Source organism: Notolepis coatsorum (assembly GCF_963971535.1).
Source record: "Notolepis coatsorum genome assembly, contig: SCAFFOLD_228, whole genome shotgun sequence".
NCBI classification, from domain to species: Eukaryota; Metazoa; Chordata; class Actinopteri; order Aulopiformes; family Paralepididae; genus Notolepis; species Notolepis coatsorum.
In genome coordinates this window covers 274294-298194 of record NW_028169331.1, presented here as the reverse complement: position 1 = coordinate 298194, position 23901 = coordinate 274294, and the positions used below count along the sequence as shown (strand labels likewise).

The following is a 23901-nucleotide window of genomic DNA, read 5'->3' as shown; positions in this document are numbered from 1 at the left end:
AGAGACGATAGTAATTCAGTTTGAAGATGAGGTTAGTCCAAAAGAGGTATTTATAGGGTATATGGTATATAGGGTTAGAGAATTTGTGCCGAACCTGTTGAGGTGTTACAAGTGCCAAGAGTTTGGACATATAGCCAAGACATGTACGAAGGAGCAGAGATGTGCTAGATGCAGTGGGGGGCATGACTATGGGAAATGTGAACAGGGAGTGGGGCCAATGTGTTGTAATTGTGGTAAGGAGCATAGTGTAGCGTATTGGGGTTGTGAGGCGATGAAACGAGAGGTAGTGGTCCAGCAGGTGAGAAGGGAAAATAGGATATCATATGCAGAGGCAGCTAGGAAGGAAGGACAGGGAAAGCAAGATAAGGGACAGGGGTTTAGATGAGGGCATTTGGCAGTAAGGGTAGTACAGGAGGATCAGGGAAAGCAAGGTAGGGAACAGGGTTTTAGAAAAGGGCATTTGACAGTAGAGGAAGTACAGGAGGAGAAAGAGAGGGTGTGGGGGGAGAAGTTGAATGTAGTGGCCTTTGTGGCAGGAGTAGTAAATGCAACAGCGATGGTTAGCAGTAAAACAGATAGGATAAAGTTAATAGTTAAATAGTGTCTAGACTGCCGGAAATTCACAAGAAGAAGAAGAAGAAGATAACTTGATTTACATGGATTCCGTTCCTGGGTACCGTTGCTAAGACTAACACCAACTAGATAGACCTCTGTCTATCCGGACATAATTTGTTTTCAGAGCTGAATATATTCAATGTACCTCTAGACATTTGCGGCTAGTTGTTGTGATACAGTTAGCTAGTCTAGTCTGAACGAAGAATGGCCTCGGAGGCTCCATACATTTTCTCGAGTCGTCCAAGACCCGTTCCTAACCGCTCCAAGTACAGAGAGTCTTCCACCGAGTGGAACGATGGTCCTGGCAGTTATGGAAACATCATGCATGACCGCCGCGTCGTCCGAGGAAACACCCACCAGATCACACCGATAGCGGCTCAGCCGGACCCGACGGAGGTGGTCCAGAGGCAGTGCGAGGCGCGGAGGAGAGTCACTTGACTAGGCGGAGGCGAGTCCCGGAGCAGAACCGACCCAGGACTCCTGCCGCTGGAGGGCAGGAGGCACACTGACGTCCAGACAGAGCTTTACCTCGAGGAGCTGAGCAATTACACAGAGGCCACCGAAGTCCAGTGTCAGACAGACACGTTTCTGGACAAACCAGCCACGCCTCTCTTCATCCTTGGCTGCTTCCTCGAAAAAAGCTGCCGTCGTGCGAATCGATAGCCGTGTCTGCCGAATTCTGTAATATATATACGGTTATGTGTTGCTGTTGTTATTATTATTATTGGCCTATTTATATTATTTTATTATTGTTATTATTATAAATTAGGGATGTCCGATATTATTGGCCGATATTGGCATTAAAATGTGATATCGGAAAATATATTTTTTTTTACATTTCTATAACCTTTATTTACCCAGGCAAGCAAGTAAGAAGAAATTCAAATTTAATTTATTGTCAAAAGTATGCATAATGTTATGTTAATTCCACAACAAGACATATGTAATGTTAATTACCTGAAATTATTCCGTTTTTTTGGGGGGGGAAACCCTGCATATATCGGTATCGGTTGATATCGGTTGATATCGGTATCGGAAATTAAGAGTTGGACAATATTGGTATATCGGTATCGGTAAAAAAGCCAATATCGAGCATCCCTAGTAAAAACCTATAAACAATCTTTTAATAAGATAAAATATTCCTTTATTGATCCCCTTGGGGAAATTCAGGCCCCCTGAGGGCCCTCCCCTAGCTCGGGGCCCTGGGTAGTCAATTCCACCCCCCACCCCCCACACTTATACACCCTTGGTCAACAGTAGGTTACTCAGCTTTAGTGAAATATCAACCAATTTGATGGCTAAAACTCTAATCCCATTGGATTATATTGGAGCCTGGTGAGAAGATGCAGCACAGTGCCAATTCTCTCAATCATGGCCTGTACTAATCAACATCATGCCAGATAATGTTTAAAACTGACCTGGTTTCAAAAGAAAAGTGAACACGTCCTTTTTGTGATTCATTCTTGTGATGCATTTATCCAGTCATTAATAGTGCTTCTTGTGATGCATTTATCCAGTCGTTAAAAGTGCTTCTTGTGATGTATTTAGCCAGTCTTTAATAGTGCTTCTTGTGATGCATTTATCCAGTCTTTAATAGTGCTTCTTGTGATGCATTTATCCAGTATTTAATAGTGCTTCTTGTGATGCATTTATCCAGTCTTTAATAGTGCTTCTTGTGATGCATTTATCCAGTCTTTAATAGTGCTTCTTGTGATGCATTTAGCCAGTCTTTAATAGTGCTTCTTGTGATGCATTTAGTCAGTCTTTAATAGTGCTTCTTGTAATGCATTTGTCCAGTCTTTAATAGTGCTTTCTGTGATGCATTCAGCCAGTATTTAATAAGTTAAGTTGTACCTTTATTAATCATCTTGGGGAAATGTGTCCTCTGCATTTGACCCATTCTAACTATTTACGAGGAGTGGACAGTCACACAGTGCTGCACCCAGGAACCAACTCCAGTTGTAATGCCAGTACCTTGGTCAAGAGCAACGGCAGCAAACCTAGCATGCTTTTGGTGTGGGAGGAAACCAGAGTACCCGGAGGAAATCCACGCAAACGCGAAGAGAACATGCAAACTCCTGTGTGCTTTTTGTGAAGCATTTAGTCTTTAACTCATTGACTGCCACGCTCTTTTCCCATCTTTACTCAATGGCGCCAGCGTTATTGACCATTTTCGCAATGTTTGCGGACCCATCGTGTGTTCTGTATTATAGCTATGGAGACAATAGTATGGCTCACTTGACAGGCATGGTTTATAGTCCAGTTAATTTCTACATACTGTAGTTTGTGCGCTATTACATGCTAAACATCGACCCTTTCCTAAATAATCCAGTATTTTTTCATAGATCGCAAGATATGACGCGTTATATGCATTATGCCCAAATCGTTCTGGTTGCTCGCCTGAAAGCCCAAATACTTCCAAATCGAAGGTATATACCATAAACTATGTGTCTTCACAAAATCATCAAGGGGGGGTGGGGCGTTTTAACTAGAAACTGCGATCGAAAAAAAACATGTTTTACGTCCAGTATAATACGACACTGTGATCGGTACAGAAGCATGTTTTACGTTAAAAAATAAATACCAGCAGGTTACCTAAGATAGACTTTACCTCAGTCAGGAAGTACTCCGAAATGAATAAATCCCAGTCGATCCCATGGCGATCGCAATTACTTGTGTATATTTGGCATGGCTACCATACGGGAAAGAATAGCTCTGAGGCACCAAATCTTCCACCGATTGCTATGTTGTGATCCACTCCTAGGCGGAAACAGCCGGAAGTAAGTCAGTACTGGAAGACAAGTGATATCTCCAGTTCAAAAGGTAGGCTATACTGCCGCCTGGCGAGATTCGATCGTCATTGCAATTCCAACGTAGGCAGATCTGCCAGGGAGACCTAGGGAGCTCCGGCTGAGTGTTTAGAACGGGGATCAAAGGAAAAAGATCAAAGGGTCTAAAAACTAGATATTACGTTTTTGTCACTCAAGCGTTGGCGGCGAAACACAAGATATTACGCTTTTGGTGCTGAATGAGTTAATAGTGCTTCTTGGGATGCATTTAAGCCCAATCTATTTATTTCACGTCACAAATAGATCAATACAGTCCGTATTAAGTGACATTGTGTTTCTTTTTCAAATGTAGCCAAGAGTAAAGACCATAACCCTATAAAAACAGCAGTCAAAGTGTATATTTTCAGCACTACGTTTGATTACCAATGATTTTGAGTGTTGTTTGCGAAATATGAGCTTATAAAAATCTCTGTGCATTGCACCGGATAATGGACGATTTATACATGAGGACAGGAAGCCATCATGAAATCGTTGTAGTCCTAAGAAAGAGGAGACCCAGTGCTTTCGATGGACGTCTACATTTCATAAAACTACACTACCCAGCTCACACCAGCTGCAGACAAACTAATATACAAAAACTAATATTTACGTTAAAATCTTGTTTATATCTCATGGGTCGAATAAACCTAAATGTTATTGCCATAAAATACAACGTAACATAAACAAATATTTTGATGCAGTGTGGCTCATAGGCAGTTCTGTGTAATCAGGATGAAAGCGCAAACATGCAGAACACACACACACGCACCCACACACACACGCATATACATGTGCACGCACACACACAAATACACAGAAGGTGTATTTATATCCCGCTCACACAGCAGACTCATGTGGCCGCCACCCCTGCTGGCGGCGGAGGAGGAAATGATATTAAACTTGCAGGAGGGGATCAAATTGCGTTGAGAGACAGTGTTGGAGAGAATGAAAAGTAGGGCAGTGGGACAAAGAGAAGCAGAGACAAAGAGAGAGGAAGGACAAAAGAGAAGCAGAGATAAAGAGAGAGGAGGGAGAAAAGAGAAGCAGCGATAAAGAGAGGAAGGAGAAAAGAGAAGCAGAAAGAATGAAAGAGGGAGGAAGGAGAAAAGAAGCAGAGACAAAGAGAGAGAAAAGAGAAGCAGAGACAAAGTCAGAGAGGAAAGAGATAAAAGAAGCAGAAAGAAAGAGAGAGGAAGGAGAAAAGATAAACAGAAAGAAAGAGAGAGGAAGGAGAAAAGAGAAGCAGATACAAAGAGAGGAAGGAGAAAAGAGAAGAAGAGATAAAGAGAGAGGAAGAAGAAAAGAAGCATAAGGAAAGAAAGAGGGAGGAAGGAGAAAAGAGAAGCAGAGATAAAGAGAGAGAAAGGAGAAAAAGAAGCAGAAAGAAAGAGAGGAAGGAGAAAAATTAAGCAGAAATAAAGAGAGAGGAGGGAGAAAAGAGAAGCAGGGACAAAGAGGGAGGAAAGAGAAAATATCAGCAGAAAGAAAGAGAGGAAGGAGAAGAGAAGCAGAGACAAAGAGAGAGGAAGGAGAAAAGAGAAGCAGAAAGAACGAGAGAGGAATAAAAGAAGCAGAGACAAAGAGAGAGGAAGGAGAAAAGAGAAGCAGAGACAAAGAGAGAGGAAGGAGAAAAGAGAAGCAGAAAGAACGAGAGAGGAATAAAAGAAGCAGAGACAAAGAGAGAGGAAGGAGAAAAGAGAAGCAGAGACAAAGAGAGAGGAAGGAGAAAAGAGAAGCAGAAAGAAAGAGAGGAATAAAAGAGAAGCAGAGACAAAGAGAGAGGAAGGAGAAAAGAGAAGCAGAAAGAAAGAGAGAGGAAGGAGAAAGGAAACGCTGAAAGAAAGAGAGAGGAATAAAAGAGAAGCAGAGACAAAGAGAGAGGAATGAGAAAAGAGAAGCAGAGATAAAGAGAGGGGAAGGAGAAAGGAGAAGCAGAAAAGGAGAGAGGAAGGAAAATGAGAATCAGAAAGAAAGAAAGAGGAATGAGAAAAGAGAAGCAGAGACAAAGAGAGGAAGGAGAAAGAAGACGCAGAAAGAGAGAGGAAGGAGAAAAAAAGCAGAGACAAAGAGAGAGGAAGGAGAAAGAAGAAGCAGAAAGAAAGAGAGAGTAAGGAGAAAGGAGAAGCAGAAAGAAAGAGAGAGGAGGGAGAAAAGAGAAGCAGAGACAAAGAGAGGAAGGAGAAAGAAGAAGCAGAAAGAAAGAGAGAGGAAAGAGAAAAGAGAAGCATAAAGAAAGAGAGAGGAAGGAGAAAAGAGAAGCAGAGACAAAGAGAGAGGAAGGAGAAAAGAGAAGCAAAAAGAAAGAGAGGAAGGAGAAAAGAGAAGCAGAAAGAAAGAGAGAGGAAGGAGAAAGGAGAAGCTGAAAGAAAGAGGAATAAAAGAGAAGCAGAGACAAAGAGAGAGGAATGAGAAAAGAGAAGCAGAGATAAAGAGAGGAAGGAGAAAGGAGAAGCAGAAAGAAGGAGAGAGGAAGGAAAATGAGAATCAGAAAGAAAGAAAGAGGAATGCGAAAAGAGAAGCAGAGACAAAGAGAAGAAGGAGAAAGACGAAGCAGAAAGAAAGAGAGAGTAAGAAGAAAGGAGACGCAGAAAGAGAGAGGAGGGAGAAAAGAGAAGCAGAGACAAAGAGAGGAAGGAGAAAGAAGAAGCAGAAAGAAAGCGAGAGGAAGGAGAAAAGAGAAGCATAAAGAAAGAGAGAGGAAGGAGAAAAGAGAAGCAGAGACAAGGAGAGAGGAAGGAGAAAGAAGAAGCAGAAAGAAAGAGAGAGTAAGGAGAAAGGAGAAGCAGAAAGAGAGAGGAGGGAGAAAATAGAAGCAGAGACAAAGAGAGAGGAAGGAGAAAAAAGAAGCAGAAAGAAAGAGAGGAAGGAGAAAAGAGAAGCAGAGACAAAGAGAGAGGAATAAGAAAAGAGAAGCATAAAGAAAGAGAGAGGATGGAGAAAAGAGAAGCAGAGACAAAGAGAGGGGAAGGACAAAAGAGAAGCAGAGATAAAGAGAGAAGAAGGAGAAAATGATGTGGGATTGGATATGAAAAGAAGGGGACAAATACTGATGGAAATTGTGGACTTGGAATTGTGGTCTTAGATACAATTTGTGCGTGTGTGTGTGTTTGTGTGTGTGTGTGTCTGTGTGTGTGTGTGTGTGTGTGTGTGTGTGTGTGTGTGTGTGTGTGTGTGTGTACCTGTGCTCTGTGTGTTGGGTTCGTTGGCAGGCAGATAGTCTTCATCGTATGAGTCATCGTTGGAGTCGTCTCCATCCACTGAGGACCAGGCTCTCAGCTTGGCCTCCGCTATGGCAAACTGCTCTGCTACGCCTGCACAGACACACACACACACGCACGCACGCACGCACGCACGCACGCACACACACACACACACACACACACACACACACACACACACACACACACACACACACACACACACACACACACACACACACACACACACACACACACACGCAGACAAAAACAGGTTAGATATGAATGAATGAATGAATGAATGAATGAATGAATGAATGAAAAAGTAAATTTTTGAACATGTATTCTCCATATTCCTCCAAACAAATCACGGTATCTAGCTCCATCAAAATGAACAATCATAACAACACAATTTAAAAAAAGAAATTAACAATTCAAAAAACATTCAAAAAAAGGAATTATAAACAAAAAGTCAAGAGCAATGTATTTAGTTAGCAGACATGTCCAAAAAGGAGTAGAGGGAAGCTAAACGTATTGATCCCTACCCCCTTACATTTACATTGTTCTTCCATTAATTTTACTAGATATAACATAATTTAGTATAATACAATATAGAATATACTTTAACTTATAGTACGAAAAGAAAAAAAACTTGATTCACTTGACAGCAGTGAATACAGTACAGAACTACATAACACAATATTGCATAACTTTGTTTATCCTCATTACTCATTTCTGTATTTCTCTAATGTGTATTTTTTAAGCTGCTTTTTAAATTGTGCCATATGTTTACTCAGTTTGATGTATTCGGGATATCCAACAGGTACATGTGAATTGTAGGAAAGATCAATACACAATCGTAATTCATATTACCCATGTCACACACACACACATGCGCACACACACACACGCACGCACGCACGCACGCACGCATGCACGCACGCACGCACACACACACACACACACACACACACACACACACACACACACACACACACACACACACACACACACACACACACACACACACACACACACACACACACACACACACACACACACACACACACACACACAAACATGTACGCACACAGATACACAGATGCACCCAAACAGATGGGTTGCCATGGTGACATGAGGAGCAGTCTTCCATTGTATTTCCATGTCACAGACAGATCTCTGATTGGTAGTTTTCTCTGAGGAACAAAGTACTACAGCGGAGCATTTGAATGAGCATTCAGATTTCATTCACTTGGCTGCTACATTTGAGATTAAAGGATCAATGTTTGGCAACATTTTAGATTTAAAATAAATTTGACACCGAAATAAAAATAATCTGTCATTCCGGTAAGGGGCAAGTGCTAAAACCATGACATCCAATCAATCGAAGTCAAATGATTGGAACGAGCAAGCTGTCAAACCCTCTAGTGACACACTCGCTTGTTATGCGCATAACAGTTACGCGTGTACACAAAGGCCTGCTTCTAACACATAGCTGCCTGCTAATCTACCTAGCGGGTTGTGGCTTTTTGCTGCCGGTAGAACATGGCGTACGAATTGGAAGAGCTGCTAACCCTTAAAGAAGCTTTGTGGTCCGGGCTTGAACTTTCCATAAATGTGTCCAGAAATCCATTTAGTTAGATCCAACACTGTCTGAATGTATCTTGTGATTATTATCAATTTCCGACAACGACAACAACTATTAGCGTTAGTTATTTCCTGGTTGATGTGATTCGGGACGTGATGTCACACGATTGCCACGCTCAGCCAATAGACAATTTGTTTTATTAGTGTGAACGTATACATTTGATCCAGTGCACATTTGGATAGTATTGTAATATTGCGATATCCCATGGATATATATAGCTGTTTTTATACATTTCAACATTTGATTGCTGCATATATTTTGACGGAATCGACATGGAATGCAATTTGTCCTCTCAAATGGCTTTTGGAGAAGAGGTATTATTGAATTTGGGGGCAGCTGTAATCCTGTCTCTTGAGTCCCTGCATTCATCCTTGTCGTCATCACATCAGTCCGCACCCCCTAACACATCAATGACTCTGCTTGGCGCTCTAAATGAATCGCCCTTTAGGCATCATATTTGAAGACACTGATTGGCTAAATTTAGTTGCTAGGTGCATTTATGTTGCCATGTGCATTTTTCAATTGGCTGCATTGCGCACTGACGCCCAGTCAGTGGGGCGATGTTTCTAGCGCCCCAGAAGAGAGAGGGGATGAACAGGAAGCACAAACAATGATTAATATTTTATATATTACACGTTATTGTGCATTTTAACTCATTGAGCGCCACGCTGTTTTCCCATCTTTACTCAATGGAGCCAGCGTTATTGACCATTTTCGCGATGTTTGCGGACCCATCGTGTGTTCTGTATTATAGCTATGGAGACAATAGTATGGCTCATTTGACAAGCACTGTTTATAGTCCAACATTGACAAACCAGTTCGTTTACACATACTTTCGTTCGGTAAAATAGACCTAAAATAGACCTTACCTTAGTCAGAAGGTACTCCAAAATGAATAATCCGTGTAGTTCCATCGCGATCGCCATTACTCGTGTGCATTGGGTCTGGCTATAATACGGGAAACAATAGGTTTCAGGCGAGCAAATCTCAGACAGATGGCTGTGTGCTCATTCACTTTGAGGGGGAAGGGATTCCTGCAGCCGGAGGTACCTCAGTACTGAAAGACACCTTAGAGACCCAGTTCAAAAGGTAGGCGATACTGCCACCTGTCGGGATTCGATCAGCATTGCAATTTTAATGTAGGCAGCGGTGCCAGGGAGACACAGGCAGGTCCGCGCGAGTGTTTAGAATGGGAAAATCGAATGGGAAAAAGGATCTAAACCCGAGAAATCTCGGGGTTGGCGCTCAACGCTTGGATTTGAAACCCGATAAATCTCGGGTATGGTGCAGAAAGAGTTAAACACAAACATAAATGAGTTAAAATGAGTAATTATTATTTATTTAAAAAAAATAATATTTTTAGTGGTCGAAATCTACTATAATAGAACAATCCAAAACCACTTTCCACCAGGGGGGGGGGGGGGCAGCGCCCTAGCGCCCTCTATGGACCAGCCGCCCCTGGAAGAAACCTACCCAAAGGTATCTCCTGGTCGTGCTAACAGGGACGTCATTTAGAAAAGACATTTCTCTCTCTGTCTCTCTCTGTCTCTCTCTGTGTGTGTACTTCCTTGTTTGCGGTCAGAAACTCTTCACTTTCCATAGTGGCTTTCTGGTTTATCATAATACCAATATGGTCCTTTAAGCCAAAACAAACTGAAGAGAAGTCACCGCACAATATAATAATGTATAGAACGGACACTCAATGCTCTGAGCTGTGGTGAACACAGCAGAATGAAATCATCAAACCATGAGGCATCTTTCTCTCGTGATGAGCCACTGATCAGAAACACCAGGGGCGGACCTTCCTACAGGCGATATAGGCGGTCGCCTAGAGCGCCACCCAGAGGGGGGCACCAAAAAACAAAAAACTTCTCTGTGCAGTTTTGGCGCCCCACTCTATATCTGCAACCATATTTTTACATAAAAAAGAATTCTAACATAAGGGAAAATGAGCCAAAAATCTAAAACGGTCGGTCGGTCTGAGCCTCAGCTTTAGGTGTTCACAGTCAGAACATGCTAGAGCGCTGTGCATTGATGGGTATCGGTCAAGTGTTTATAGAATTGAGCGTTGAGGAAAGAAAGACTAACGTTAGAGAACTATGAAGAGGCAAAAGCCATAAAAAAAAATTACAAAAAAAAAAAAATTACAAAAAAAAAATCTCGCCTAGGGCGCCAAATGTGCTAGGTCCGCCCCTGAGAAACACTATTAGATCATTGCATCGCCACTGCACAGTGTTCACTTTGTAGTAGACATCATCTACTTTGTTATTATATTATTATTCAGCTGGATGTTGTAACTTTCAGTTACAGATTAACTAATCATAAACAAATAGCCAAGCTACAGTCATTTAGTGTAGAATCATGAAGAAATCAGCACATAGCCTATAACGTTATGTGACTTCTTCCAAAGACAAGGACAACAAGGACAATATCCACAGCAACAGGGACAGTATCCGCAGTAACAAGGACGGTATCCGCGGCAACAAGCATCATCAGGTCCCCCAGCAAGGTAGATGCCGAATCCACAGAAGATTTATTCTAAATCTATGGTAGCCGCGCACACTCATAGCTCTGATGCAATCTGTTAAGACATTTGTTAAAAGGGAACTATTTTACTATTTCTTTCACTATTTGGGCACTTTTACACAATTCCTGTGGGTTTATGGAACACCTCTGTAATTTTTTTTATTTTTTTTATTCATTGTTTTGTATTTCTAATCAAGTCCTCAAAAACAGCATTTTTCTACCTCAAGATCTTAAGCTGTTTTGAGCCTGGGCTCCAACCACTGTGGGAACTGTGTGGAAACTCAGCTGATTATCATGCAGCGGTGTCTCTCAACATCACAAATCAGCACATTTTCAGATGACTCAGTTCAGTGAGGGTGAATATTGTGAGAGGAGAATTGGAAGAATGCGCCAATATGAGAATTAGAGACATAAATCATATTAATATAAGTCCACATAGCTAGGAAACAATGCTAAACACTGAAAAAGGCCATTTATAAGATAGTTCCCCTTTAAGACATCACCAAAAAAGATATCCTTGCAGAATATATACCTTGATGCAGGACTATCATTTGTCCCCTGAATGTTACCTTTTTGATAGTGATATCTTATACTGTAGGCTACTATATTGATATTGTATTTAGTGTAATGTGATGTGTTCTATGGTATTGTTAACCTGCAATGAGTCTCCTGGCCATTTTCGTTTTCGTTTTTGAGGACTGCATACTTTTTTTGCAAACCAAAACAACATACGTTATACTTATAGCACATTAAGGCTGTCCCCGAACCCTGTTTTTAGGGTTCGAACGTTCGCCAGGGTTTATCGAACGAACGTTCGAACGTTCGTTTTTTTAAATTTTTTAATACATTTTTTTTTAATAAAATTATTTTTTTCATTTTTTTAAATAATAGTTTTTTTTTTTTATTGTATTATTATAGATCCTACGGAGGGCGGCATTGCATAGTCTATTGGTGAAAAACATGTTCTTTACAGTGGTGGCTGTTCATGTAAACATGTAATTAAACAAAGCACTCAGAAGAAAATAAACAAGCTACTGCATCAAAAGTTACTACTTATGATAAACAATAGCCCTTGCAGTCACGTAAGGGGCTAGATAAACAAAGGCATTCGTTTTGTGGCATTAACGTTATATAGTTAGTGTTACACGTTCAATAACAGGTATTCACTCTTGGTCGACGGGGAGCCGGGAGGAGAGGCGCACGCCTCGGCTCCTCAACAGACCCGTCGTACGGGCTCCCAACACGCCTGCCGCCCGTCCGCCCGTCCGCCCTACCACCGTTCCGAGGTAGACGGTGGACGGGTCTGTTGTTGTTTCCAACGCAACCACCTCCCGCCATGAAGCTCGCGCTCCGTGGCCGAAAAAGGCTGGTATTCATTAATGATCCTTCTGCAGGTTCACCTACGGAAACCTTGTTACCGATTACTTCCTCGGCGGGGAGCTAACTACGACTCCCCGGTAGCTACGGTAAGTCTGTTGAGGCTTCTCGCAAGCAGATCAATGGCGGCATTGCCTGAAGTAAAAAACGAATAAACGCTTGCCGATTGGTGGTAACAGCAGAGGCGGGTGCAAGCGGTGTGTGACGTAATTGGCAGAATCGCCTGTCAATCAAAATAGAGCTCTGGTTGAGAAATAGTATCCCGCTGCAGCCCGGCAGACCATACTGTTTGAGCCGAGCGCCTCGCATTCACATCACCTCAACCCCGTGCACATCCTTTATATTTTTTCACCGAACGTTCGAACCTATTAATTAAAGTCCGAATGTCAGCGTAACGAACGAACGTTCGAACGTTCGGGCTCAGCCTTATAGCACATGCATAAGCCTGGTCTCTTTTGAAAGATGACATTCTGAAGTAATAAATTCACTTTTAGTGCTAACGTAATAGAGTGACATAGGTCTGAACTTGAGTTGTAAAAAAAACTTGTTACTCAAGTTTTTCTGTAGTAGTTAGTAGTCCAGAGGTAGTATTTCCCCAGAAGGTGGTATGGCTTACAAATCCAGAGCCATAGCCTGAAGCCTTATGTAGTACATATCCAAATTTCATAAAGATCCATTCAGAAATGAGTGATTAGGAGTGATTTTGGTAAACTGTGTACAAAGAAAAACTCAGTTTTCTCATAGACTTCAATTCATTCTGCTGTTTTGCTCTTCCTGTTTTCGTGTTTCTTCGTATTTTTTTAATTTTTTTATTTAGATCCCCATGTGGGGTATCATTGGAAAGCCACACTCATTGGTTACAACGATCCACAATAATTTTCGAGATCGGCTCTAGATTGACAGAACTACTGCAGCCTGAGTCGCGAGTGGTATTTTGCGCAATACCGTGTACTTTGCACAAGCCTCAAATACCGGCATGTAACTCGAGAACCGCTGAACGAATTTTGTCGGATTTTGTCGGATTTTGTTGCTATCGACAGGCAACAAATAAGTCTTCAATTCCATATATATATTGTATTACAAAATATGCACACCCGAGCCACTAGGGGTCGCCAAAGTGCCGGTTGCAAAAATCCAAAAAACTTCCCATATGAGGGACGTTGCAGGTTAATAATTAAAGGCCCAATCAGTGATTTCAATGTAGACTGTGCACAATGCTCCCTCTAAGGTACGCCCGTGCACGCGCACGCACATGGCCAAATGCTCCCGCGCACATCTGAAATCTGTCGCGCACAGAAACGTTTGTGTAAAAAAAAATAAAAGGCGTTTGTTTGGATGCACATACTCATGATAATTCACACGTTCTGGGGCCCCCAACATAGCGCTCGCTCTAATTGGCTAGCTCTTCGATACGATCCAACCTATTGCGTGGCACCACAGAGAGACGTTTTAGTATCGGTGTCTGTGATTTGTCTAAACGTTTGGCGCTTCCTGAATCCGCAGCAGCCGTAGTGGACGGCGAGTGCGAGACAGTAAAATAATAATGACAACTAGTCAGCCTCCATTTCAAGCGTCCAGTGCAGACTGTGAAAGAGGGTTTAGCTTGATGAATCGTATCAAAACAACATCAAGAAATCGTCTTCAAGTGGAACATCTAGACGAGTTGATGTGAATCAAGTCAAGGCTGCAAGCAGACACAGACGGTGCCACCACCATCAGCCTGGACAAGGTGTACAACCACTGGAGAACTGAGAAGGACAGACGGGAAAAATAAGGTAACATATTAGTTCCTTCCTGATCAGATATGTGCGTGTTATACTGTCTGTCACTCATTAGGAATTATCATCTGAATCATTAAGAGCTTGTTTTTATCAGTTGTAGAACTGCTCATATTAACATAATTTTGTTTAGTCATGTTTGTATTTTCTAGACCAAGACAGTTTCAAGACTACAGTATTAACACTTTGAGCGCCACACCTGGTTTTCCGTTTTACCGCTTGAATGCCACCATCGGCGCCAATGTTAACGTTAATATCGCCTAATCTATGTTTTAAATTATGGCTATGTGTCTAATCTGCCCATCGCATTATCAAAGACTATTTTCCAGTCAGTGCTGTGAAGGCAGATTGTTTTTTTATCGCGTTGTTTCCGTTTCAGAGCAGTTAGAAAAGCCCCCGTTTTGATATAAAAAACAGCTCATTCTGGAGCATTCTATGAAAATCGTCTTTTAGTGGAATATTCCACAACTTTGATATTCGTCGGCCTTTTTATGAATCGTTTTCAAATAAACGCTAGATGATCAATATTATACGTGCACGCAAGCACATTACGGCCGCGCACTGATAATCGCTCCGTTGATTTCCTCACAGACTTTTACAGTGAAACCGAAACAAGACATTTCACAAAACAGCTTATAACTTCATCAAACTTACTCTGATTATCCTACCACTGATAACATAGAGTCCTTACCTGACATCAGATGGTATCCAACTGGTATATTCCAATTCCTGATCACCATTCGAAAAAATCGATACGTGTATGGATCCAACGCGATACAGTAGAACTCCATGATCCGCGGGGCTCTGAGGCTCCAGAATGAACTCTGGTAACCCCGGCTGGATCAGTGAACTGGAAAATGTGGAGTACCGGATTTTTTTCCCCATTCATTTTCATTGAGTCCATTCCAAAATCACTTATGTCATCTGGGAGACGACAGGGGGCGCTTTTTTCCACAGTGATCGCCGGCGCCCCTCGGCTATACTCGGGTAGGCTCGGGTGATGCAATAATTGTACAGATCGCAAAAAAAAATAAAAAAATAAAAATTCCGAGAAATCTCGTGAGTGGCATTCTACGTCACTATTAAAAACCAGAGAAATCTTGTGAGTGGCACTCAAAGTGTTAACAGTAACACAAACATGTGTGTTTTGAACTTGGCAAAAATCTGACGTTAGATTAATTACTAATTACTCTATTCTATTCTACTCTGTTTCCCAGAAGAAGCAGACCAGACCAGAGGAGAAGTCGCTTCTGCTGACTTTGGATAACTTTATTTATTCTTAAAAAAATTTGAGGAGCAGAGAGTAAACAAGTGACTATTTTCTGGTGTGCACACAGACTAACAGAAAGGAATAAGAGCTAAGACCAGACCAGAGGAGAAGAGCTGCCTTTGGATTATTTTATTTATTATTTTATTATTTTATTTATTTTTTGAGGAACAGATGAGTAAACAAGTTACTCTTTTCTGCTGTGCAGTGTTCTGATGTGCAGGTGTTCTTATGTGCAGTGTGCACACCAGACTAACAGAAAGGACTAAGTAAGAGCTAAGACCAGACCAGAGGAGTCTGGAAACAAGTGACATTTCTTCTGATGTGTATCTGAATAACGGAGAAAGGAGGAATGAAGCAGAGGGGAAGGTGAGAGGTTTAGAGGGAGAGAGGGAGGGAGAGAGAGAAGAGGGAGGGAGGACGTTGCTCTGTATCGTCAATCAATGGTAAAATAAATATTTCATTAGGGAATATAATATGCCTTTTTGTATTATTTCTGTGTATCAGCAAAATGTATAGATTTTTATGTTAGACATTGAGGTAAATTAAGATTCTCAGATTTTTTACAAACCGCCGCTTATCAACTAACCGGTTAATCGGAAGGTGACGTATGTTGCTCGACTCTGGAACTCCCTCCCTCAGACCATCAGAGACTCTCCCTCACTCTCCACCTTCAAATCCAGACTCAAAACCTACCTGTTCTCCCAAGCATTCAACCTTCCTTACCCATAACCACCCTCCTCCAACTCACCACCATTTCCCCCTGCCCCACGTTCTCTCCGCTCCTGCCCCCACCCCCCCCACCCCCCACCCCCCTTGGTCTTCCCTTACTCTCCTCCTGTCTCCCCTACTCACTCCCGCATTTGTTATCCGTTACTCGTGGTTTTATGTTTCCTGTGTTTTCTTATTGTCCTCCGTTTCCCTCTGGTTTTGTTTCTTTGTTTTCTTTGTTTTCTTTGTTTTCTTTTTTATGCCTATTGTCAGCGACTTTGGGTCCTTGAAAAGCGCTATACAAAATAAATGAATTATTATTATTATTATTAGTAGTTGCTGATGTCTGCTCAGGAGGTTTGAGTGTTTGCTCAGACCGAAAAAAAATTTGAGGGAATATTGACTGCGCCCACATACATTTTTGAAGAGTTTGATCTGTAGATGGAAGAGAAACTTTTTGGAACGTTCGTAATTCATATTATCTGTCTACTCCAGTGTTCACAAAAATGACCAACGTAAAGGAACCAAAATACAGCAAATACAATTACAAAGTCCTATTTACTTGATGTCTTGTGTTGGTTCTTCATGTTTTCATTTATCTTTTCTTGGTGGTAGGGCTGCCCATTTGTTTGCATTTGGAACACTGATTGGGCCTTTAAGATTTTACTTCATAGTATGTTGTGCTGACAGATTGTCATTCCACCACTGATCTTTGAAGTCTCTCTGCTGGCCCTGTTGGTCCCTGTGTACCTCTACTTTAGTTAGGGTACACTGATTGCCTGCACATGTTTGCCAGAGTATAATTCCAGTCAAATGTATGTCCTGGTAGATTGCTGTCGAAACATTGGACCTCATTCACTAACATTCTCGTAAGTTTCCTCGTAAATAAAATTGTAAGAAGTTTGTAAGAGGAAACCTACGATAGTCCTGGGCCCTCATTTATCAATGGTGCGTACGCACAGATACAGTATGTGCGTAACCCGTGCGTACGATCATTTCTAAGCAAAGTGTGTGACTTATCAATTTGAACGTGTGCTTGACTTTGTGCGTATATTTACGCACAGCTCTGACCATGCGTACCGGTGGTAGAATATTATTATTGCAACGCGGAAATAAGCTTCCGTGCATTACTTCCAACACTTCCGATTTTTCTCCCATCCCACTGTTAGTCATTATGCCAATTCCCAACCCCCTTCCTGGTTGTTGCGCACCCCCCCCTACTGTTGGTCCGGGAGGCCGGAGACTGTCACATGTTTTCCTCCGACACATGTGCAGCCAGCCGGCAGCCAGCCGGCAGCCAGCCTGGCAGCGCAGATTCTCACCGGGAGAGTGTAACGTGTGGAAGGTCACACTACCTTTCTCCAGATCCTACCCTCGCTGTGCAGGCGCCCCGACCGAACTGTAGGGGTCGCTGTCCACAACGCCCAGGACCCACCCACGGCTTCCCTCCCCCTAACTCAGCCAAACGAGTTAGTATAGCGATCAGCCCAAGCCAAGGCAATGCTGACTCTCCGGGAGTCGAGACCGCAGCCTCTTGCATTGGTGACGAGCACAATCTCCGCTACGCCACCTGACCGCCCGTAATTCATTATAGTTAATTGTAAAATAGCGACAGTAGTGTAATCATAACGGGCTCACGCGTGAACAAGAGGTTGGCCTGCTTGTTTGGCACGGGGGGGCAGACGCAGGACACCCACCTCCAAACGCGATTAAATATTGTTTAAAATAAAAAGCGAAATACTATTATTTTATAATACACTGGTTATGTTTGTTCAGGTTATACACTGTTCAGGTTATGGTTACTGGCGTACATGACCACTGCAAACATCCGTCTCATTCAGCATGGAGGGAATGAACTGGTCACGACAAACAAACGCTGAGTCATAGATCAGTGGTTCTCAACTGGTCTAGCCTCGGGACCCAACATTTTCCTTAGTCATTAAGTCGCGTCCCAAATTTTTTGACTATGATTTATTTACATTTTTTTTTGCAGTAATACACAATCTTTCATGCACTGTTAAAAACATGAAATAAACACAAAAAAGTGCAACAAAAGTTTGGGGGAACTAATGGGATAACTGGGGTTGCAACAAAAGTGCAACTAGGGCTAAAAACCCAATGAAATAAAAAGATTATAATAATAATAAATAATTATGCTTCTTAGCAGACTTCTTAGCTTAACATAACACAGACCTACAGTACGTTTGGGGGAACTAATGGGATAACTGGGGTTGCAACAAAAGTGCAACTAGGGCTAAAAACCCAATGAAATAAAATAATAATAAATAATATGCTTCTTAGCAGATTTCTTAGCTTAACATAACATACCTAAGTTTGGGGGAACTAATGGGATAACTGGGGTTGCAACACAAGTACAACTAGGGCTAAAAACACAATGAAATAAAATAATAATAATAATAAATAATATATCCTTCTTAGCAGACTTCTTAGCTTAACATCCCAGGGAACTAATGGGTTAACTGCGGATGTTGTTTGCTCCTGACAAGAGTCTCAAAGTCTGGGGTGATGGTAGACAAAGCAACTCTGAGGTCATGCTCAATGTCCAATCTGTTCCTCTGCTTTGTCTTCAGCTGGACCAGAGCTGGGAAGCCACTTTCACAAAGATAGCTAGTAAAAAATATATATACATATTAAAAAAAAAAAAAAAAAAAAAAATTACACACACATCCGCGACCCACTCAAAATGGCCCCGCGACCCACTTTTGGGTCACGACCCACCAATTGAGAAACACTGTCATAGATGATAAATGATGTGTAAAACATACACACACATATGCTCATACTGTAGAAGAGTGTGTACACACACACACACACACACACACACACACACACACACATACACTCATACTGTGTAGAGTGTACAGACACACACACACACGCACACACATACACTCATACTGTACAGTGTACACACACACGCACACACATACGCTCATACTGTACACACACATAGGACAGATTGTGCATGTGTTTTTGCACAGGCTCTAGTATGTGTGTGTGTGTGTGTGTGTGTGTGTGTGTGTGTGTGTGTGTGTGTGTGTGTGTGTGTGTGTGTGTGTGTGTGTGTGTGTGTGTGTGTTTGCACAAGTTTGTGTGTGCACATGTATGCAAGTGTGTGTGTGTGTGCACGTGTCTGGCTGAGGTGACTCAGCATATGACAGAACCACTGTTCCACACGACCCAACTGAACAATCCCCTCCAATCACCATCAGCGGCTAGCCAATCAGAAAGCACGATACTCCTCTCTCTCTCACTTTTAAGTTGCTCAATCTCTCTGCTTGCTTCTAGGCCGTAAGGTGAAGGCTGTATCGTTTCATCCCGTTCCCACCTCAGCGGACTACACAATTTTCACTCTGGGTGAAAGATATATTGGTGTAGATTTAGGAACAAAAAGTTTTCCATTGACAAACTAGCCCGTTTTGCGCAATCATCATTTTAAAGTCGGGACTAGATCTTTCCTCGCGAACGGATACTTGGTCACTACAGAGTTTTATTTGACGTAATTTGTGCGAGTTTGGTCACGTATCTTGCGCTCGACCAATAGCAGCTCTCTTTGTTGCCAAGTTATAGACCACAAGACATTGTGTAAACAGTAACGTGATGTTATCATGTCATCCACGGAGTACATCTCGACGAAAATGGACAAAAAACACATTCTGACGCAAAATAGGCTTCTAAACAATGTTATATGCATATACGCTACTTGCTATAGGCAAGCGATTGAATACAGCTGTGAAATGGGCCATAACGTACGTGTTATTAACCATACTGTACATTTAAATCATATCGCCTTCTATCAGCCCCACAACACAGCATTGCACACACCGGTGCATTACGTCCTGTCAGGGAAATTATTCGATAAACCTCCATAAACACACAATCCGTGATGCATGCAGCACAAAAACACTTCACCTTGTGATTCCCAACCTGCAATATTAAAGATGCTGGGACAATTTTCTAAAGATTGAGGTCGTACACAAAACAGTTCAGTGGATAGTATAATGACAAAAATAATAGACCCACACACTTTTGATCAAGATAGTTAATCAATCAAAACACTACACCATCCCCTTAATTTGGAATAATGTCAAACAATTTACAAATCAATAAGTTACTCATTAACCTTTTTATTTTCCATTTAAAGACAAAATAGAATGCAGGTACAAAATAGATTCAAGAGGTTTATTCGTCACATACATACATAAGTTTAAAGTTTGTTTATTATTTATATAGTTTCTGTATGAGCCCCTGAGTGTGCGTCATACAGTGAAAAAAGTAAGTAAGTAAAAAGTAAAGTAAAGAGGAATATTCAATATACATATATACAATATACACTACAGAGTAAAATGAGTAAACAGTGAGGTGTGTGGAAAGATCAGTGTCAAACTGATCTCAACCAATACAAACAAATCACACTACTACTGTATAACCCTAATCCCCTCGCCCTATACATCCCAACCCCAGTTTTGCAGACACACATCTTCTTGTCTCACATTTGAGTTGCCATAACTCAAATATGTTCGGTTACTGTGACTTATAGTTCTCAGTTAAGGCAACTCAAATGTGAGACAAGAAAATGTTCCTGTGTGTCTGCAAAGCTGCCATGTACAGATCTTTGTCAATGCCAAAACTGTGCAAATGTTTCTAAGGAAACTGAGGATATAGGGCTACATGTGACTTACAGTTCTTAATTAAGGCAACTCAAATATGTTTGGTTACTGTGACTTACAGTTATCAGTTAAGGCAACTCAAATGTCAGACAATAAGATGTTCCTCTCTCTGTCTGCAAAACTGCCATGTACATATCTTTGTCAATGCCAAAACTATGCAAATGTTTCTAAGGAAACTGAGGATATAGGGCTACATGGGATGATGACTCAGATGACAGTGGTGAGGATGATTAACGTCAGTGTTGCCTGGGAAGTGTGGTGGTGGATGAGGGGATTCTGAAAGCTAACATACTTTAAACATCACTATGAACTAGCAGAGCTACATAAACATCACTGTAAACAAACAAAATAGATGGCATACAGTATCTGAAGAAAACTAGAATGCTAGTTATGTAAACAAAAACACAGCTAAACTGTATCTCAGCACAGCATCAAATAGTGTATCCACATCTTGATTGATTAAAAACTGTATTAACAGATTGCAGAATGGGTACAATAGTACGGCTCAATACACACATGTTACACTCCCAGACCTGCCCAAGGCTGGGAGAGTCAACACCACAGTCACAGTGTGAACAATGGGTCTCGCTTTCCCACACAAGGAACAGACAGTATGAAAGATGTGAATAGTGGTATCATGGCACCATCTAGTGATCTTTTACAGATGATGCACACTGTGGTGATAAACCTCCTAAACAGTTTGTTGTCGGTGCATTTATGGTTGTATAGCCATGTCCCTGTTGTGTTGATATTTGTATTAGTTCTAGTTCTTATGTCTTTCTTCCCCCAGCTGTCGTCCATTATTAATTAGTGTTAATTAGTGTCCGTATTTATGGTCTGTGGTTTGTTGAGTTGCTTGTGGAGTCATTCCTCCTTGTTACCTGTCCTGTGATGTCTTTGTCAAACGTCGTCCTTGCCCTGTAGTTGTGTTCTGTCTAAAGTAAGTGTATGTTAGTTTTCTGTTTATTGCTCTTTTGTTTTTGTGTGTTCAGTCCGTCTTCTGGTTAGGTGTTGTTTGTATTTAGAGCCAGTGCGACTGTGCCTATTATTTTGTGCCTTGTGTACCTTTGTCGTGGCTAAGTAAAAGCTCTTAAAATCGTGACCGTCATCTCCTGCCTCATATCCCTGCTCACTCTTGTCCTGCTGCCTTGGGTTCTACCTCCACCTTACCTCACCGTAACACACATAATTGTTAAGGGGGTGCAGACCAGAGATCAGGGTCCCCCATTTTCAATTCATCATGACATTTATGACATACACGACATAAGTTACAGATATATATCATGACATTTATGACACAAATCGATCTCTAAACAATGTGTGTATGTCTTGTACACATTCTTTCTGAACGGACGTGAGATGCACATAACATTGTTTAGAAACCTTTTTGCGAACTTTAGAAGGTGTTTTTTGTCCATTTTTGTCCGTAACGTTACTCTGTGGATAACCTTGTTCCCAGTTTTATCTCCTCCGTGAGATGTAATTAGTTGTCACCCGCCGGCTGTATCCTCGCAACAAAGAGAGCTGCTATTGGTCGAGCGCAAGATACGTGACCGAACTCGCACCAATTACGTCAAATAAAACTCTGTGGTGACCAAGTATCCGTTTGCGAGGAAAGATCTAGTCCCGACTTTAAAATTATGATTGCACAAAACGGGCTAGTTTGTCAATGGAGAACTTTTTGTTCCTAAATCTACACCAATATATCTTTCACCCAGAGTGAAAATTGTGTAGTTCGGGGAGGTGGGAACGAGAATAGTTTTCTAGCCACTTCTCAGCCTTCACCATATGGCCTATTCTTCTTGCTTTCATTCTATTCTGTTTCATATTCTTCACGGCCTCTCTCTCTCCCCTTTCCCCCCCCAATCATCTATCTTAAAGCCTCTTTCCACATGTCTGCCCCTGCTTGTTGCTCTTGTTTTCTCTCCCTTGTCTCATAATTCTCGTGTGGATCTCTTTCTCTATCTCTCTCTCTTGCTGTATCTGACTGTCTCTCTCTGTGTCTCTCTCTCCTTGTCCCTATCACATCTCATGTTGATATATCGCTCTCTCTCTCTCTCTCTCTCTCTCTCTCTCTCTCTCTCTCTCTCTCTCTCTCTCTCTCTCTCTCTCTCTGTCTCTCTTGAGAACTGCAGTCTATCTGCTTGATAGAGAGATTGATGCTCCCATTCATCCTGGACAGTGTCTTGGAGGCCCTGAACTCTCAGTGTCTCTCTCTGACAAAACCTTGAAACATTCACCGTCCCAGACGGCCTTACGGGCTGCTCTTTAATGCTCCTTTCTTTCTTTTGACTTGTGGGCCATATCTCAATCCCTATTTCAGTCATGATGACAATGAGAGAGCTGCTTATCATCACTTATTTTGTCTTGGCAGATAGTTGTGGTACTTCATCTACAGGCTTTGCCCACTGTGCTACACAGGAAAAACTGGGGAGTCATTTTCCCAGAGTAATTATTACGGAGTTATTATTTTCCTCTCAAGTAGTCATATTTACTCCATTTGGGGCATAATCATTGCCTGTGGCCAATAGAGTGAGAGTAAAGTTCCAGAAGAGTTTCTATTGGAGTAATACAGCATTGGTCACGCCTACTATCCATATAATTCCCAAAGGTGCCGACGCCATCTTTCTCTCTCGCTTCAAGCTCAGGTATACCAGCAAGAGCGCAATACAGCGATATTTTCCTTCTCTTGGATGCCAAATACCAGGTGAATGAATGAATGAATGAATGAATGAATGAATGAATGAAAACTTTATTTAACAGATTGCAGAATGGGTACAATACAGTACGGCTCAATACATACAATTGTTAAGGGGATGCAGACCTGAGAAAGACGTTTGTCTTGTTTCCATCAGGGTCCCCCATTTTCAATTCATATAGACATATATGACATACATGACATACAGATAGTCAGTACTGCTACATCTATACATTTATGACATACCAGATTTGCAAATACAGTACTGTTTGTGATACAGAAGGAGTCAAGAAAAGGGAGTATATACATTTGACGTAGAAACTGTACATTGGAGGTTGGGTGGGGGGGGTTGGGTACATTGGGATATTGACAACCATACTGGGTAATTTACATTGGAGGTGGTTGGGGGGGGGGGGGGGGGGCGGGGGGCACACTGTATAAACAAGTAACACTGTACATTGAGGGGGGGGGGGGAGGAGACACTGTACAAACAAACACAATTGTACATTGAACTATTGACAAAACCATACTAGGTAAATGACTGTACATTGGAGGGGGTTGGAAT

The 23901-nt window shown here is 41.8% G+C and overlaps 1 protein-coding gene across 1 annotated transcript in view; it reads right to left on the bottom strand.

Moving 5' to 3' along the window:
- The window catches only part of LOC311248740 (protein FAM131A-like), a gene marked incomplete at both ends in the record, with an annotated part of 48258 nt that overhangs the window by 12092 nt on the left and 12265 nt on the right, over nt 1-23901 (bottom strand). The window contains one exon of the mRNA XM_084339572.1: nt 6623-6754. Within this exon, the coding sequence (XP_084195698.1) occupies nt 6623-6754 (132 nt within the window). The remainder of the gene's footprint in view (nt 1-6622; nt 6755-23901) is intronic.